The sequence below is a fragment of the Onychomys torridus genome, chromosome 21, assembly GCF_903995425.1.
Source record: "Onychomys torridus chromosome 21, mOncTor1.1, whole genome shotgun sequence".
Taxonomy (NCBI): Eukaryota; Metazoa; Chordata; class Mammalia; order Rodentia; family Cricetidae; genus Onychomys; species Onychomys torridus.
This window is the reverse complement of record NC_050463.1, coordinates 4,723,066-4,738,545: the sequence shown is the minus strand read 5'-3', so window position 1 is coordinate 4,738,545 and position 15,480 is coordinate 4,723,066. Positions and strand designations below refer to the sequence as shown.

Genomic DNA, 15,480 nt, shown 5'->3' with positions numbered 1-15,480 from the left:
CTGCTGTCTTTAATCTCTCTTAGTGAAATTTCTTAAAGTGCCCTTGCTCAGTGTTGGACAGAAGGGAATATCTGTTCTTTCCTGGCTGCGTTGCCTGGCAGCAATTCCTTTGTCTACCCAGGGCAGTGTTTTCACTTTTTTCAGAGAAAAGGGTGGGTTTTACACATCCCTGGTTGAAAAGAGACACAAATTATGGAAGAGAAAGTAGTGGAACATTCTACTTTTCTTATGCTCAGCCCAGGAGAACTTTTCCCGTTTCCTGGAACTGCTTAGAGCAGGCACGAAGTGGAGGGAATGTTCATCTGAGGAACTATTTCCTCTGACCTGTATGCATTCTGCTTAGATGGCTGTGGGTGTTAGGGCCTGGACTAGTGGCCTGGCTGCATTTGTTAGAGCTCTGGAAGTGTATCCTGACTTATTGGGAAGTCAGGCTATACCTGCAAATGTTACATCCCTGGAGGGAAGGGTATCTGACATGTCAGGAAGTCAGGCTGTATCTACAGTTGTGAAGGGAAGGCATCATGGATACCTACAGCTTTGAGGAGAAAGGCATCTTGATTTGTCTGAAAGTCAGGCTAATATTAGATCTAGGGACCTGTGAGGTATGGTCTCCCCTCAGGATGTGGCAATCCTGCTCCTCTGTGAGAGCAAGCCTTTACAGCTGAGCTCTGCTCTGCCCCTAAGGGAGCTTTCCCAGCAGAGGTGTTTGTTTTCTGCTCTGCAGAGCTAAGGGAGCTTCCCTCAGAGGTAAGGTGTAAGCGAGCTTCCCAGCAGAGACTCTGCTCCTCTCCAGTGAAGGATCCTCACCCTAAACTCCTTCAAGAAAGAGATGTATTGGAAGGAGGAGTCCAGGAGAGTGGCTGCCTCTGCCAGGGTGGAGAAGGACAGCTGGTCCCTGACCAGGCCGAGGGTATATAGGGCTTCTTAGGGGCGGAGTTTTCCAGGGAGAAGATTTTCAGGGAGGGAATTGGTCAGATTTTGATCCCCTTAAGCCTAGACAAGCTCAGATTGACTAGATTTTGTGCTCAGGATTGGTTGGTTTTGTGTTCAGTTGGTCAGGGTCATATTTGGCTCTGGTTTCAAAGCCAAAGTGTGTGTTTCTTTCACTGGCCCTTTGTAGCCTTTGGGTATAGTTTCAGGGTCAGGATGTGTTTCTTTCATTCTGGTTCACTGGCTCTGAGTTCAAGGTCAGGGTGGGTTTCTATCACTGTTACTGAGTTCAGGGCCAGGTTGGGTTTCTTTCACTGTCTCTGGTTTCAGAGCCAGGGTGAGTTTCTTTTCCTGGTTCTTTTACTCTACAGTAGCCCCTCCCATTTCCTCACAGAGACAAACACTGAAAGTGAGCAGGAATTAAGCACAATACAACCTAGTGCTTCTGCTCCTGGAGTGGGACAGGTAGTGGCTATTTTTTTCACCTCTGGGTGACCTGGCAGAGTCAAAATATTTGGGTCCCCAAGAGGAGGAAGCACATGTCTCCACCTGGGTGGAGGAGGGTTTCACACTAGAGAAATCCTGTGGTCAATACAGGAAAGCAAACCTGATAGAAACACATAGTAAGACATATAGAGACATATACACAGAGAGACAGACATGCAATAAAAACCACCAGGGGAATGCTGGGCGGTGATGGCGTATGCCTTAATCCAAGCACTTGGGAGGCAGAGGCAGGTGGATCTCTGTGAGATACAGGCCGGCCTGGTCTACAGACCTAGTCCAGGACAGGCTCCAAAGCCACAGAGTAACCCTGTCTCAAAAAACAAAAAAACAAAAACAAAAATTGGGGTGGCCCTCACATATTCATACACCTGAACAGACAGAGTTATCCGGTGATGAATGACCTGGTTCCCAGACACTGAGTCAGCATCCACATCTGACCTCTGATCTGTGTCTACACAGAAGGCACTTCAACAAGACTTACCCCAGAAGTGACAGAACAGGTGACTCTCTTATTTGTTTCCTTTGGGATTGGAGGTGTCATCCCCTCTGAAGCATTAGGCAGTAATTTGTCGTGCCCGCCTCGACCAGCAAGGAAGACGCGATACCGGGATCCTTCTTATCACAGTTTATTCAGACCTTTGATTAATTGCATTGTGTCTCTCTTGCCTGGGGCAAGCCTCTCCCAGCACCTAAGTAGGGCTGGGCTGCCAACCCCAAGCAGCCACGTGGGCACTGTCCACAGGTTCACACATATGCCAGCAGCACACGAATCCAGCCATAGCCAAATAAGGAGCTGTTTACCCTAAAGAGTGTTTGCCATTGGGAAGGCAGAGGGTAGAAGCCAGAGCCATCTTTAGGGTGCGGCTACACGCAGCTCTCTACAGTTTCCCCCTTTTTGTTTTACAAAGCAACAGGCAAGAGTAGAGGTCTGATCTCTGCTAAAATGGAACATGTACTAATGTTTGTCCAGGCGTCGTCCACCCAGAGAACACTAGACCCGTCCGATACCCTTTTCACAGAGGTGGGAGTTAGAGTACCAACCCACATGCAATCAGACTTGCTCTTCTTGAGGTCAGAGTATCATAACCTCAAGTGCAGTGCGCAGGCCTCGCATCCTGTGCCTAAATATCTTTTAAAGTAGCCAACCAGGCTTGGGGAGACTGTCCTGCATCAATGGCCATAAAGGCTTGGACAATCATGGCTGCATGGCGACGCTGTGAGATCCTAATGCGACAAATGCACCACAAGCATACTAGGGAGGTGAGCACCAGTAAACCTACTAGGGCTCCTATTCCCGCCCACTCCTTCATGTGGCCCATGGCTGTAGCAATCCAGGAAGACAATCCCTCCACCAGTCCGGTATCCACTCGAGTCGAATTCACCGTGACAATAGCCACTCTCAGCTGGTCCATCAGGTTATCAAACTCTCCGGTCCAATTACCTAAAAGATAACTAGACAACTTTTTAGATAAATCTGCAGCATGACAATTGGAAGCATCCAAATTCAAAAAATTCAGAGTAATTAATGCAAGAGAAAGTCTGTCCTTAGGGGTACGGCCATAGCCTATTCCCCCTTTTTGTTTTTGAAGCAACTCCTTTAAGGAGCGATGAGCACGCTCCACAATGCCTTGACCTTGTGGATTATATGGTAGGCCATGTACAAGTTGCACATTCATCTGTTGACAGAAGGAAGCGAACTTCTGTCCAGTATATGCAGGACTATTGTCTGTCTTTAACTGTTGAGGCTTACCCCATGCTGCCCAAGCTTCTAAGCAATGAGCAATGACATGAGAGGCTTTTTCTCCTGCCATTGAGGTGGCATGAATGATTCCAGAACAGGTATCAACAGATACATGTACATATTTGACACGTCCAAATTCAGAGATGTGTGTAACATCCATTTGCCATATTTTTAGGGGGAGCAAACCACGAGGGTTAACTCCTAATCTAGAAGGATGATGAAAAATGACACATTGGGGACAGTCTAGTACCACCTTTTGTGCCTCCGCACGTGAGATAGAAAACTTTTGTTGTAATGTCCTTGCATTAACATGAAATTCTTTGTGGAAAGCATGTGCTCGTTGTATGGCAGAAGCCACAAACATCTATTTCTGTCTAGTACACTGATCCACTATATCATTGCCTTCAGCCAATTGACCTGGCAGACTGGTATATGCACGGATGTGTTGCACAAAAAAGGGATTTTTACGTTGCCAGATCAGTTTCTGTAATTGGCCAAACAATGAGCTAACCGGGCTAGAAGATTTGATGGGCCCTGCACATTCAAGGCTTTTCAAAGCATTAACAACATAACTAGAATCTGACACTAAATTAAATGCAAATGGACAAGCCTTGAAAACTTCAAGAACTATTGAAAGCTCCATCTGTTGAGGTGCACCTGGCAAGAATTGATGCTTTACAGGTTCATTAGAATCCACCATATAAGCACCACAGCCTGTCTTAGACCCATCTGTAAATATAACACTTGTTCCTGGAATGGGCTGCGAAGCAGTTACTTTAGGGAAAACTACAGGATGTTCTTTAAAGAAAGTTAATAGTGGTTGTTTAGGATAATGGCAATCTATGTGTCCTGGATAGGTACAACGCAGAATTGCCCAATCATCTATGGCAGCACATAATACCTTGACTTGAGTAGAATCATAAGGAACAACTAGCGTTTGTGGTGATGTCCCAAAATATTGTAAACTTTGCTGAATACCCTGTTGTGTAAGTAATGTTACAGCAGTAGGATAATACTCAATTGATTTTGCAGGTGAGATTTTAGTATAAATCCATAACAAGGGTCCTTTTTGCCATAAAATTCCCGTAGGTTGTAACTGGGTAGGCAGAATGCACAGGGTAATATCATCATTATTTTGTACTCTTTGAAGAAAAGCTCTTTGTAGTCTATCCTCTAATTTTGTTAAGGCTTCTCGTGCTGCATTGGTTAATTGCCTCGGTGAATCCAAGGCTGCATCTCCAATTAAAATATCATATAATGGTTTTAACTCATAATTGGCCATTCCTAAACTTCCTCTTATCCAATTTATATCTCCTAATAATTTTTGAAAATCATTCAGTGTGCAAAGATGATCCTTCCTTAACTCTACCTTTTGTGGCATGATATAATTAGTCATTTTAGAGCCAAGATAATTGACAACTTTGCTCTGTTGCACCTTCTCAGGGGCAATACAGAATCCCTTTTGCTTTAGCAGTTCTACAAGTGAGCTATATGCTTCTTGAAGAATGCTCTCCTCTTTAGCTGCTAACAGTATATCATCCATATAATGGAGGCATTTTAAGCCTGGAAAACGTGCTCTCAAAGGTTCTAAAGCAGTTGCTACAAATAATTGACACATTGTAGGACTGTTGGCCATGCCTTGTGGCAATACAACCCACTGATATCTTTTATCAGGTTCCTCATGATTAGTGGACGGTAAAGTGAAAGTGAATCTCTCACTGTCCTTGCTATTCAGTGGAATGGAAAAGAAGCAGTCCTTAATATCTACCACAATAATAGGCCAATTTTCAGGCAAGGCTGACAGCAATGGAAGACCACGCTGTACAGGTCCCATAATTCTCATTTGTTCATTTATAGCTCTAAGATCATGTAACAATCTCCATTTTCCTGATTTCTTCTTGATGACAAATACGGGTGTATTCCAGGGAGAAAGAGAGGGTTTAATATGCCCTTTCTCTAATTGCTCTTTCACTAATTGATATGCAGCATGTAATTTCTCAGAGGAGAGTGGCCACTGCGGAACCCAAACTGGCTCCTCCGTTACCCAGGTTATGGGAATGCCCTCCTCAGCGGCCCCTAGGAAAAGCCCAACCCTTGTTTGGGTTTCCTAGGTACTGTTTGTATTGGCTCCTTTTTGCCTTGTAAAAATTTTCCCAGGCCAAAATCAGGATGACACCCCATGTTTTTCATAATATTTTTAGATTCTTTGGAGTATTCATTACTTAACTGAAAGCCCATGGATTTCATAAGATCCCTCCCCCAGAGGGACACTGGAAGCTCAAGGACGTAGGGTTGCGTAACGCCAGAGTGACCTTTGGAATCTTGCCAATTTAACAAATTTGCACTAACATTTGGAACACTGGCATAACCCAGTCCCTGCAATGTTTGTGAGGAAGCCTGTATAGGCCAACCTGGAGGCCAATCTTTGCTAGCTATGATACTGCGATCTGCACCTGCGATCTGCTCCAGTATCCAAATCTAGGTCTCTTTCCCAATTTCTCCCAGGAAGGCACTGTAAGGCTTCCTGAAATTGCAAACCAAGAAGCAACTACATCACATTCTTGCAGAAACCGTGCTAGAGTGTGTTTTTTTATTTTTAATTTCTTAGAGAGAAGCAGCTCGTTAAGAGCCAGAAAAATTGGGTGCGAGGAGGAAGCGCCCATGTTAGTATACTTTTTCTTCTTTTCTCAATTTGAGAAGTTTCTCGGAGGTTTTTTTGGAGCCTTTGTAGAACTGCCCAGCCCTCCGGTTTCCCTGTTTGTTTTGTCTAATTACCCGTCTGCTTTTATCACGGCTCTAGAATTACCCGTCTGCTTTTATCGCAGCTCTGCTATCCCGCTCTCCCTTCTACAGGTGAGCATTACCCGCTTTTGTCACGGATCCCCAGTTTTTTTTCCTGAGGACTTACCAGTATACCGCCTGACTGTAATAAGTTCTGAATCCGGAGAGAGAGACGTGGTGATTGTCCCCGTATGAGGCCACCACTTGTCGCGCCCGCCTCGACCAGCAAGGAAGATGCGATACCGGGATCCTTCTTATCACAGTTTATTCAGACCTTTGATTAATTGCATTGTGTCTCTCTCGCCTGGGGCAAGCCTCTCCCAGCACCTAAGAAGGGCTGGGCTGCCAACCCCAAGCAGCCACGGGGGCATTGTCCACAGGTTCACGCATATGCCAGCAGCACACGAATCCAGCCATAGCCAAATAAGGAGCTGTTTACCCTAAAGAGTGTTTGCCATCGGGAAGGCAGAGGGTAGAAGCCAGAGCCATCTTTAGGGTGCGGCTACACGCAGCTCTCTACAGTAATTGGTCAAAGGTAGTCCTGCAGGGGTTTGAATAGGAATGGCCACATGTTTGAAGCTTGGCCTATGGGGAGGGGACACTATTAGGAGTTGTGGTCTTGTGGAATTCATGTGGCCTGGTTGGAGGAATAGTGTTGTGTGGCTGTGGGCTTTGGGGTCTCAAATGCTCAAGCTAGGCCAAGTGTGCCTCAGTCTCCTTCTGCTGCCTGCTGATCAAGATGTAGAACTCTCAGCTTCTTCTCCAGCCTTACCTTTTCTTGCTGGCTGCCATACTTCTTCCCACGATGATCATGGACTAAAACATCATTAGATGTTTGGTGTTTGCCCTGCATGGTTTTAGGCTTGCCTTGGACCAATTTTTTCCTAATTCCTTGAAATGGAAAGGTATATTTTGTGCCATTATGTTTGGGTTGATATGACTCACTATTTGGTATTATGTGAGTTCACAGTCAAAACATTTCCTTGCATGTCAGAAGAAACTGAGGACAATCAAACAGTATTGGGACTATCACATAATATGGAGATCTTTGAAATCAGACTGAATGCATTTTGCATCATGGTTTGAGTGTGAGCCTGTCATGACCTGTGTCAAAATGTTGAGGGCTGAATAAAAAATACTCCAGGTAGTGTGCTGAGTTTGAGCATTTGTCTTTGGTGTGAGCCTTTGTTGGTGAATTACAATCACAATTGTGACTTAGAGTCATAATTGGTCACTTCTCTTTAGGAGGTGGATCCTTTCTGGAGGAATATAGTCTCACCTCATTTCTTTGTTTTGTTGAAAGGGAGCAGCCCCCTTCCTTCTCAAGTAGGCATGCCATCCCCAACTGTTGAGACTCCATTCTTAAATAATGTAAGGTAAATTAGAAGCAATTGCTTTTCCTTGCCAATCCATATTTCTTGCCTGATATTTTTATGTTTATATATTTGGCAGATTGAATCAAGTTTTTGTACATGTCAGGCATTTCCTCTTGTGCTGAACTTCGACGTCATGACTTTTGAACTTTGGCATTGATGTCATTTTTTCATAGCAAATTTCATTCATGAAATTAATAGTGATCTCCTGAATCACTGAATTCTGTAATATCTGTTGACCCATCTGCCTGTTTTCCCTCCCTTTTGGTGTTTGTTTTACTGTATTAGGATCAGCATTTACTTTACTAATGTTCTTGAGAACTCATTGATCTGTCAGACAGCAACTTAATAAAAATGCTTTGCTTCCTGGGAATTATTAGCCTTTATTGTCTATCCTTTCTAGAAGTTAATAATGATAATATTCTGCTAATGTAAATTAAATAGTATTACTCTGTTTGTGTGTCTCTCTGTATATATTCCTAGGCATTTCTCCTTCTCTGCTGTGTTCTGTTCTGTGGTCACAGGAATGGAAGGTGTCTTTCTCTTTTGATGTTCCCTTTTAAAATGAGTTGGTGACTGCATTAGGTATTTACTGACCCCTGTCATAGAATGTATCAAGCACACAGAATTATGTAGATATATTCCAGTGGAGTGTACATTTACAATGCAGTCAGTCTCACCATTTCTATTATGTACATATATGGGATCCTTTAGGATGCAGTGACCTATGAGGATGTGCATGTGAACTTCACTCATGAAGAGTGGGCTTTGCTGGATCCTTCCCAGAAGAGTCTCTACAAAGATGTGATGCTGGAAACCTGCTGGAACCTCACTTGTATAGGTGAGAATGTGAGCTTTCTGTCAGGTTTTACCTTAAGGGAAGAAGCCTTTCTTGGACATTGGTGCTCTCCTATAATTTTGAATGTTAAAGAAGAAAAATTCCCATGAATATATCAGTCATTGTTCTAAATAAAGTTCATGAGAGACAGACATTTCAATTGTTCCTAAGTTCCCATAATATATCACATTTTCTGGTACTGTATTTTAGGTTACAAATGGCAAGACCACAATATTGAAGAACATTATCAAATTTCTACAAGACATGGAAGGTAATTTTTACGTGTAAGCTGATATATATGTATGTCTGTGATAAGTACTGGATTCTTGGTTGCTGGATTCGTCCATCACTGATGCAATGAGTCAAATCAAACCAAATTAATGAATCCAGATGTAATACATAGAGCATAGCAAAGCAGAGCACTCCAGGGGGCTCTCAGGAAGGCCTGAGACAGAACAGGAGAGCACCCATGGCAGATCTATGGGCCAGGTCTTAAATAGCCAGTAGGCATGGGCATGGTTCCAGGCAACTTTGGGGGAGGAGCTGCCAATGGTGGGCTTTCTGGATTGAGGCCCCCTCTGCTGTAGATTCTAAACATCCCAACTTTTTTTGGTATATATGGGTGCGGGATCAATTCTGTTTATTTCCTGCTAGCATGGGATCATGTAGGCACAGGGGAGTGGGAGTCAGGTGGGCCAATGCTCAGCAGGGGTGTGGGTAGAGAACTATTTGGATAGCTGCCATCCAGGAGACCTCAGGCATCTGCTGTTGAGGAGGCAGAGCATGCAGGTTGCTAGGAGGAAAACAACAATAGCTTATTATCACTGGTCTTATGAACATGAATAGCCATTGGTAGTAGGATGACTTCCAGAAAGAATGGAACTGAGAAGTGTCCTGGTTGTACAAAACAGTCTAGGGTGAATGAGTGGGGCATGAGGCAGATGTGCCCTTAATTGGGACATCTTGGAAAACTAGGTTTCAGTTGCTGGGTAGGTGCCCACTTGTGCCTGGATTGGTAGTACCAGCACTGAAGTCCCAGGAGCTTGGGGAAATGGTATGCCAAATGTATGGATGATGTTTTCCAGGAGTACTGGAGCCATAGCATCTGCTGTTTTTTTCTGGAGGTTGGGAGAGCATCCATCCTGTGAATGTGTCATAAGAATTAAGAGATATTAAAAGATATGGAGCCTTGTTATGAGCAGGCATGTGGGTGAAATCCACCTGTTAGTATTTGTCCAGTTGGCATCCTTGGTTTGTGGTTGGCACCCTCAGAGCTGTTGTAGGAGCTGGTGTATGTGGAGGTCCCCCTGGGGGTTTGGCCTTGGCTCAGGCAGGAGTGAACCGACAGAATATGCTCAAAAATGGGTGGGGTCAGCCAGGCGGTGGTGGCACAGGCCTGTAATCCCAGCATTGGGGGTGGGGGGCAGGCAGAGGCAGGTGAATCTCTGTGAGTTCCAGGCCAGCCTCGTCTACAAAGCTCCACAGCTACAGAGAAAACCTGTCTCGAAAATGAAAAATGGGTAGGGCCAAAAATAAGCTCTGGAAACTGATATTATTTTCCATCAGCCCACACTCTTTACAAAGTATCAGAGTCGTATTCCCAGGAACCTTCAGGTGTCTGTAAATCTACTGGAACCGATTTACATCTTGCTGTCATAGTACAGAGCTATGGCCTTGGGTTCAGGCATGAACAGTTTTAAATGTAAATTCACTGAACAAAGGAGGTTGTGTGAGTGAAGGCAGAGGGAGTTGAACATGCCTGCAGGGTTCTGTATCCTCTCTAATGCTAACCTGTCCCTAAAAGTTGAAAACAGTCAAATCCACAGAAATTTAAGGATCCCTAAAAACTGTTTGTAATCAATGCTTTGTCAGTTTGTCAAAACTGATAAAATCAAAGCTACAACTTTGAACCTCTGAAGTTATATCTGAAACCAGTTTATCTTTTACCATGGAGTCTGTGAATGACACACACCTGTCTGTATTTTTAACAGGAAACGTACTAATGAGCTACTAAAGAGCTTGTACCCTTGGGATTGAGGGTGCCGTTAAACTGGGGAATCCCTTAGTATCCTGGTCATCAAACACCATCAGATCTGAGAAGGATATGTAAATGAGCAGGAGTGAGCCAGCTTTCCAGTTTCCCAGGCAGTCCCAAGTCTCTCTGTGGTCACTGGGCAACAAGTCCCAGAGGTAGCACTTGTTCAGATGCCAAGTCTAGAGGATCTGACAGATTCTCTGTGGAGTAGAAATTTGGGGAGATTGGCCTTCCTGTCTTGGCAGAGTGGCACAGTTGTTCCCCCACTGCGCCACTTATTCATAGTCTGGACATGATCTCAGCAGCAGGTAAAGGTGTGGAGCAGCTTTTCACTGTGTGACTGGCTTTGTTGCATTTGAGACAAGCCTCCAGGTGGAGGATCTTCTGTGGCCATCCATCTTCCTGGAGAAGATGCAGGATGCTTTGTATTAAATGCCATATTCCCAGATCTCTGAGAGTGTTTGAAAATGGGGTAACAAAATCTTTTAGGTATATCTGAACTAGACAAAAGTTGTTTAGGTTTAACTTTGAGGGCATATGTAAGTTAAATCTAAATATACAGTTTATTCAATTAGTTACAGCTAAACAATGTTAGTAAAAGCCAGAAGATTCAGTCTGTTGTTTTCAGTGGTGATCCTGAGATATATCAGGCAAAACCAAGTTTTAACATTTCAAACAATTAAATTTTCAATATCAATTATCAAAAACAGCATTGTTTTAAATCCTATTTAATAAATCTTGTTTTTAAGACAGGACAGAAATTATCAAATAGAAATAGATCCTAACCCAAATTATATTGGAGAGCTCATGTCTCTTTGGTGGGGCCAGTCCACCAAAAGATGGTGGTGAAGTATTTCTTTAACCTCAATCAAAATGGTGGCTGGTGATGTTCTCCAGAACAGTTTCAATCTGGAATCACAAGCATACAGATTTTAAAATATAAACAATTAGCAAGGCACATTCAGGACGCTTAAACTCATGCATTCAAAACTAGTCAGAAACACACATGTGGCCACACCATTCAAACCTTTCTACCACACATAAAGAGTAAACAGGATCATGAACAGAAACATTTTTTTTCATGAGGCTCCCAGCAGGTCGGGCAGCCTGATACCAGGATCCCAGAGCAGGCGCTGCAGAGGGAAACTGAAAAACAGTGTAGCAGCACATGCTGCCCAGTTGAGTAAGTCAGAGCGGCAAGTGGAGAATTTTGGAAAGAGAGATTTTTAGGAGGGTGGAAAGTGTAGCAGACTATATTTAAGGACAACAGTATTAAGGGTGGAGGGGGGAGGTAAATTTAGGGTTGTGGAGTATGGAAAGAGACCCCCCCCCCAGCTGCAGCAGTTGGTGCAGTTGGTGGAGTTGGTGGTGGTGGTGGTGGTGATGACAGCAGTGTGGTATGGAGGAAAGAAGGAGGGAGCAGACAGACAGACAAACAGGCTGGAGACATATATGCAGTAGTTGAGGGTGTGAGAGCAGACAGGACAGAGAGAATGGAGGTATTGTGGGGAGAATCCTGGTGTGTAAACCAGGAAGGAGACAGGCAGGCAGACAGAGAAACAGAACTGAGGAGGGGGAGGAATGGGAGCATTAGAATCACTGTGTTTCCTAACTACACACTGGGAACAAGATGCAGAGGAACAGGGGAGAGAGAGGAACGGGGCAGTATGTTCACATCCCCATTTGAAGAAGAAAACCCCAGAGTTTCTGGGGGACTGAACGACTCAGCAAGTACCTACTCATTAACCATTTGCTGGGCATGTGGTTGTGAGGGTGGGTACACAAATCGCATCTGGGAGCTGTGTGTGGGGTGGACTCTGTGGTGAAGTCTTTCTGGCACAGGGGAATTCCAAGGGCATTGACTGTCCTATTCTGAAACAGGCTGGAGTCACCTGGCACTACCGTGGCTCAGCAGGCAGTCTGGAGGTTGCAAGAGGTCCTGGACCACTTAAGACATTGTGGTTTGGGAATGGGAGGCTTACTGAGCTGCTCATTCAGTGTGTCAGAGGTGGAGTGGGCAGAGAGTGAATGGCCTTCCACAGCCACAGCACATGGTTGTGGAAGACTACTCACCCTGGCCAGTGCACCAAGGATAAGTATTGGAACCCAGGTTGGTGGGTTCCTATGACACCAATGCAATAAGCCAAATCAAACTGACTTAATAAATCCAGATTTAGTAAACAAGGTGCAATGTAGAGCACTCTCAGGAGGATCTCAGGAAAGCAGGAGATAGATCACCAGAGCACCCATGGCAGATGTATGGTCTGGGTCTTAAATAGATGGTGGGCATGGTCCCAGACATCACTGGGGGAGAAGCCAAAGATGTTGGGCTTTCTGTAATGGGGCTGCCTGAGCAGGAGATTCCAAACAGTTTGAAAAAATGTTAGTGTGCCCATAACTTTTAATGAAAAGCAACTGTGTAAATAGGCATGGCTTTGTGATGATTATTAAATTGTCACAACACCATGTACACCAGTGTCAGGTAGCTGATCAGTGTTTGCAAAGCATTTCTTTAATGACAAAACAAGGAAACAATGCCATAATAGATATCACAGTTTCTATAATAGCCATGTGAGAGGCATGTTGTAGAACTCTCCATCCAATTACCATCATGCCTTCCAATTGTCATATTACTGATGAGGGCATTAGTGTATGTCCAACACCTTTTATATTCAGAGCTTTGGCATTAAAGCTAGTGTTGCTTATATATATGTGGCGAGTCATTTAGCATAGTTTAGTGAGAGGAGCACTTTCTGAAAGACCAAGAAGTTGTCTTGGTGTAGAAACATGAATCCCTATTCCACATCTGTATGACACACAAAACATTTGACTATGTAAATGCAATGTGAAAACCCTTTATTTGTTATCTTCCTTTACCAGGTGTGTCATCTGTCACTCTGGATACAATGCATGTGAGGATAAGCGATATAGAAAGAAGCATTGTACTTCTGTCTCTCTCAGAACAACTGGGAGATATGTGGTAGTCCCCACTATAAGAAGACATGATGACTGTGATACAAGTTTACAATTAACTGGTTTTCCAACTTCAGTGGGAATTCATCAACAAACTCTCATTGGAGAAAAACCTTATGAATACCAGGAATATGGAAATTCATCTCTATCTACTGGTTCACTGTGCACATGTGCTGTGGCTCACAGTATAAGAAAATGTTATGAATGCAATCAGTGTGGTCAGACCCTAAATTCTTCAAGTTCTCTTCAAAGATGTGAAAAAACTCATGTGGGAAGAGAAAATAATAAATGTGAGTCATCTACTAAAGGCTTTAGGCTTGACAGGCATCGTCAAGCACACCAAACAACCAATAATGAAGAGGCTCTCTACGAATGTAATCAACATGATAAAACCTTTAGGTTTGATTGCTCTTTAGAAGTATACAAAAGAATTCATTCGGGAGGAAAACCCTTTGAGTATAATCAAAGTTATAAAGCCTTTGCATGTCACAGTCTTGAGCATCAAGTACATAGAATGGGAACTAGAGAGAAATGTTATGAATGTAATCTATGTAGTAAAGCCTTCATACAGATGAGTGATCTTCACAGACATGAAAGAATGCATACTGGAGAGAAGCCATACGAATATAATCAATGTGGTAAAGTGTTTGCAGAGAAGAGAAGTCTTCACAGTCATACAAGACAGAAACCCTATATATATAATCAATGTGTCAAAGCCTTTACAGGAAAGAATAGTCTTTGGAGTCATGAAATAATTCATAGTGGAGAGAAACCCTATGAGTGTAATCAATGTGGCAAAGCCTTTGCAAAAAAGAGCTATCTTCTCACCCATGAAAGAATTCATACTGGAGAGAAACCCTATGAATGTAATCAATGTGGTAAAACCTTTGCATTGAATCGTCATCTTCTTACCCATGAAAGAATTCATACTGGAGAGAAACCCTATGAATGTAATCAATGTGGTAAATCCTTTGCACAGAAGAGTCATCTTCAACGTCATGAAAGAATTCACACTGGAGAAAAACCATATAAATGTGAGAATTGTGGTAAAGCCTTTGCACAGAAGGGTAGTCTTCAAAGTCATGAAAGAATTCATACTGGAGAAAAACCCTATGAATGTAATCACTGTGATAAAGCCTTTGCAGAGAAGAGAAATCTTCTCACCCATGAAAGAATTCACACTGGAGAGAAACACTATGAATGTTATCAATGTGGTAAAGCCTTTATACATAAGAGCAGACTTCAAAGTCATGAACGAATCCATACTGGAGAGAAACCCTATGAATGTAAACAATGTTGCAAAGCCTTTGCAAAAAAGAGCTATCTTCTCACCCATGAAAAAATTCATACTGGACAGAAACCCTATGAATGTAATCAATGTGGTAAAGCCTTTGCATTGAATCGTCATCTTCTTACCCATGAAAGAATTCATACTGGAGAGAAACCCTATGAATGTAATCAATGTGGTAAATCCTTTGCACAGAAGAGTAATCTTCAAAGTCATGAAAGAATTCACACTGGAGAAAAACCATATAAATGTGAGAATTGTGGTAAAGCCTTTGCACAGAAGGGTAGTCTTCAAAGTCATGAAAGAATTCATACTGGAGAAAAACCATATAAATGTGAACAATGTGGGAAAGCCTTTGCACAAAAGAGTAGCCTTCAAAGTCATAAAAGAATTCATACTGGAGAGAAACCTTATAAATGTGACCAATGTGGTAAAGCATTTGCAAACAAGAGTAATCTTCACAGTCATGAAAGAATTCATACTGGACTGTACCATATGGATGTAATCAATGTGGTAATATCAGATGTGAGCTGATGTGAGCTGCCATGTGGGTTCTGGAAACTGAACTCTGTTTTCTACAAGAGATACTTGCTAGAGCCCAGTTCCATAGGGGTTCAGGTCCCAAAGAAGAGATCAGGCATTAGTAGAGGAAGGAGAATGCCATGATCTGAGCTTGAATCAGTATAGCTGCTGCTTTATTGAAAAACGACTCCACATTTTATGCTCAATAACTGAATCTTAGTTTAGACACAAGCAGGTTAAAAGCAGACTTAATGATTTCAGGATAAAAGCAGCCACCAACCTCATTACCACATTTTTCCTGAGTCAAAAAGTGATAAATTCAGCAAGTATCTTAATGCCTTTCTGGAGGTGAGCCCATTGTTTCCTTTCATAGATGCTTTCATCCTTGTAACTAGGTCTATCCAGTAAGTAAATAATTACATTCTCTATTTTTGGTGTAATCAGGGAACACAATGGGGCTTCTAGTGTGGGAGTAGACACAGTAATCTCATT

General features: G+C 43.1%; 1 protein-coding gene across 1 annotated transcript; it reads left to right on the top strand.

Moving 5' to 3' along the window:
* The first annotated feature begins 521 nt into the window (after positions 1-521).
* Positions 522-15,000, top strand: LOC118571903 (zinc finger protein OZF-like). Its single transcript, XM_036171236.1, has 5 exons — positions 522-602; positions 8,047-8,173; positions 8,381-8,441; positions 13,767-13,854; positions 14,161-15,000. Exons 1-5 carry the CDS (start codon positions 522-524, stop codon positions 14,998-15,000), a joined length of 1,197 nt encoding a protein of 398 aa, XP_036027129.1.
* The last annotated feature ends 480 nt before the right edge of the window (positions 15,001-15,480 follow it).

Excerpts from the sequence above, each read along its gene's own strand:
- LOC118571903 (XM_036171236.1), top strand. The coding sequence starts at position 522 with ATGGATACCTACAGCTTTGAGGAGAAAGGCATCTTGATTTGTCTGAAA. Across the intron at positions 8,174-8,380 it reads CTGGAACCTCACTTGTATAG|GTTACAAATGGCAAGACCAC; the intron begins GTGAGAATGTGA and ends ACTGTATTTTAG. Across the intron at positions 13,855-14,160 it reads AGAGAAGTCTTCACAGTCAT|AGTCATCTTCAACGTCATGA; the intron begins ACAAGACAGAAA and ends TTTGCACAGAAG.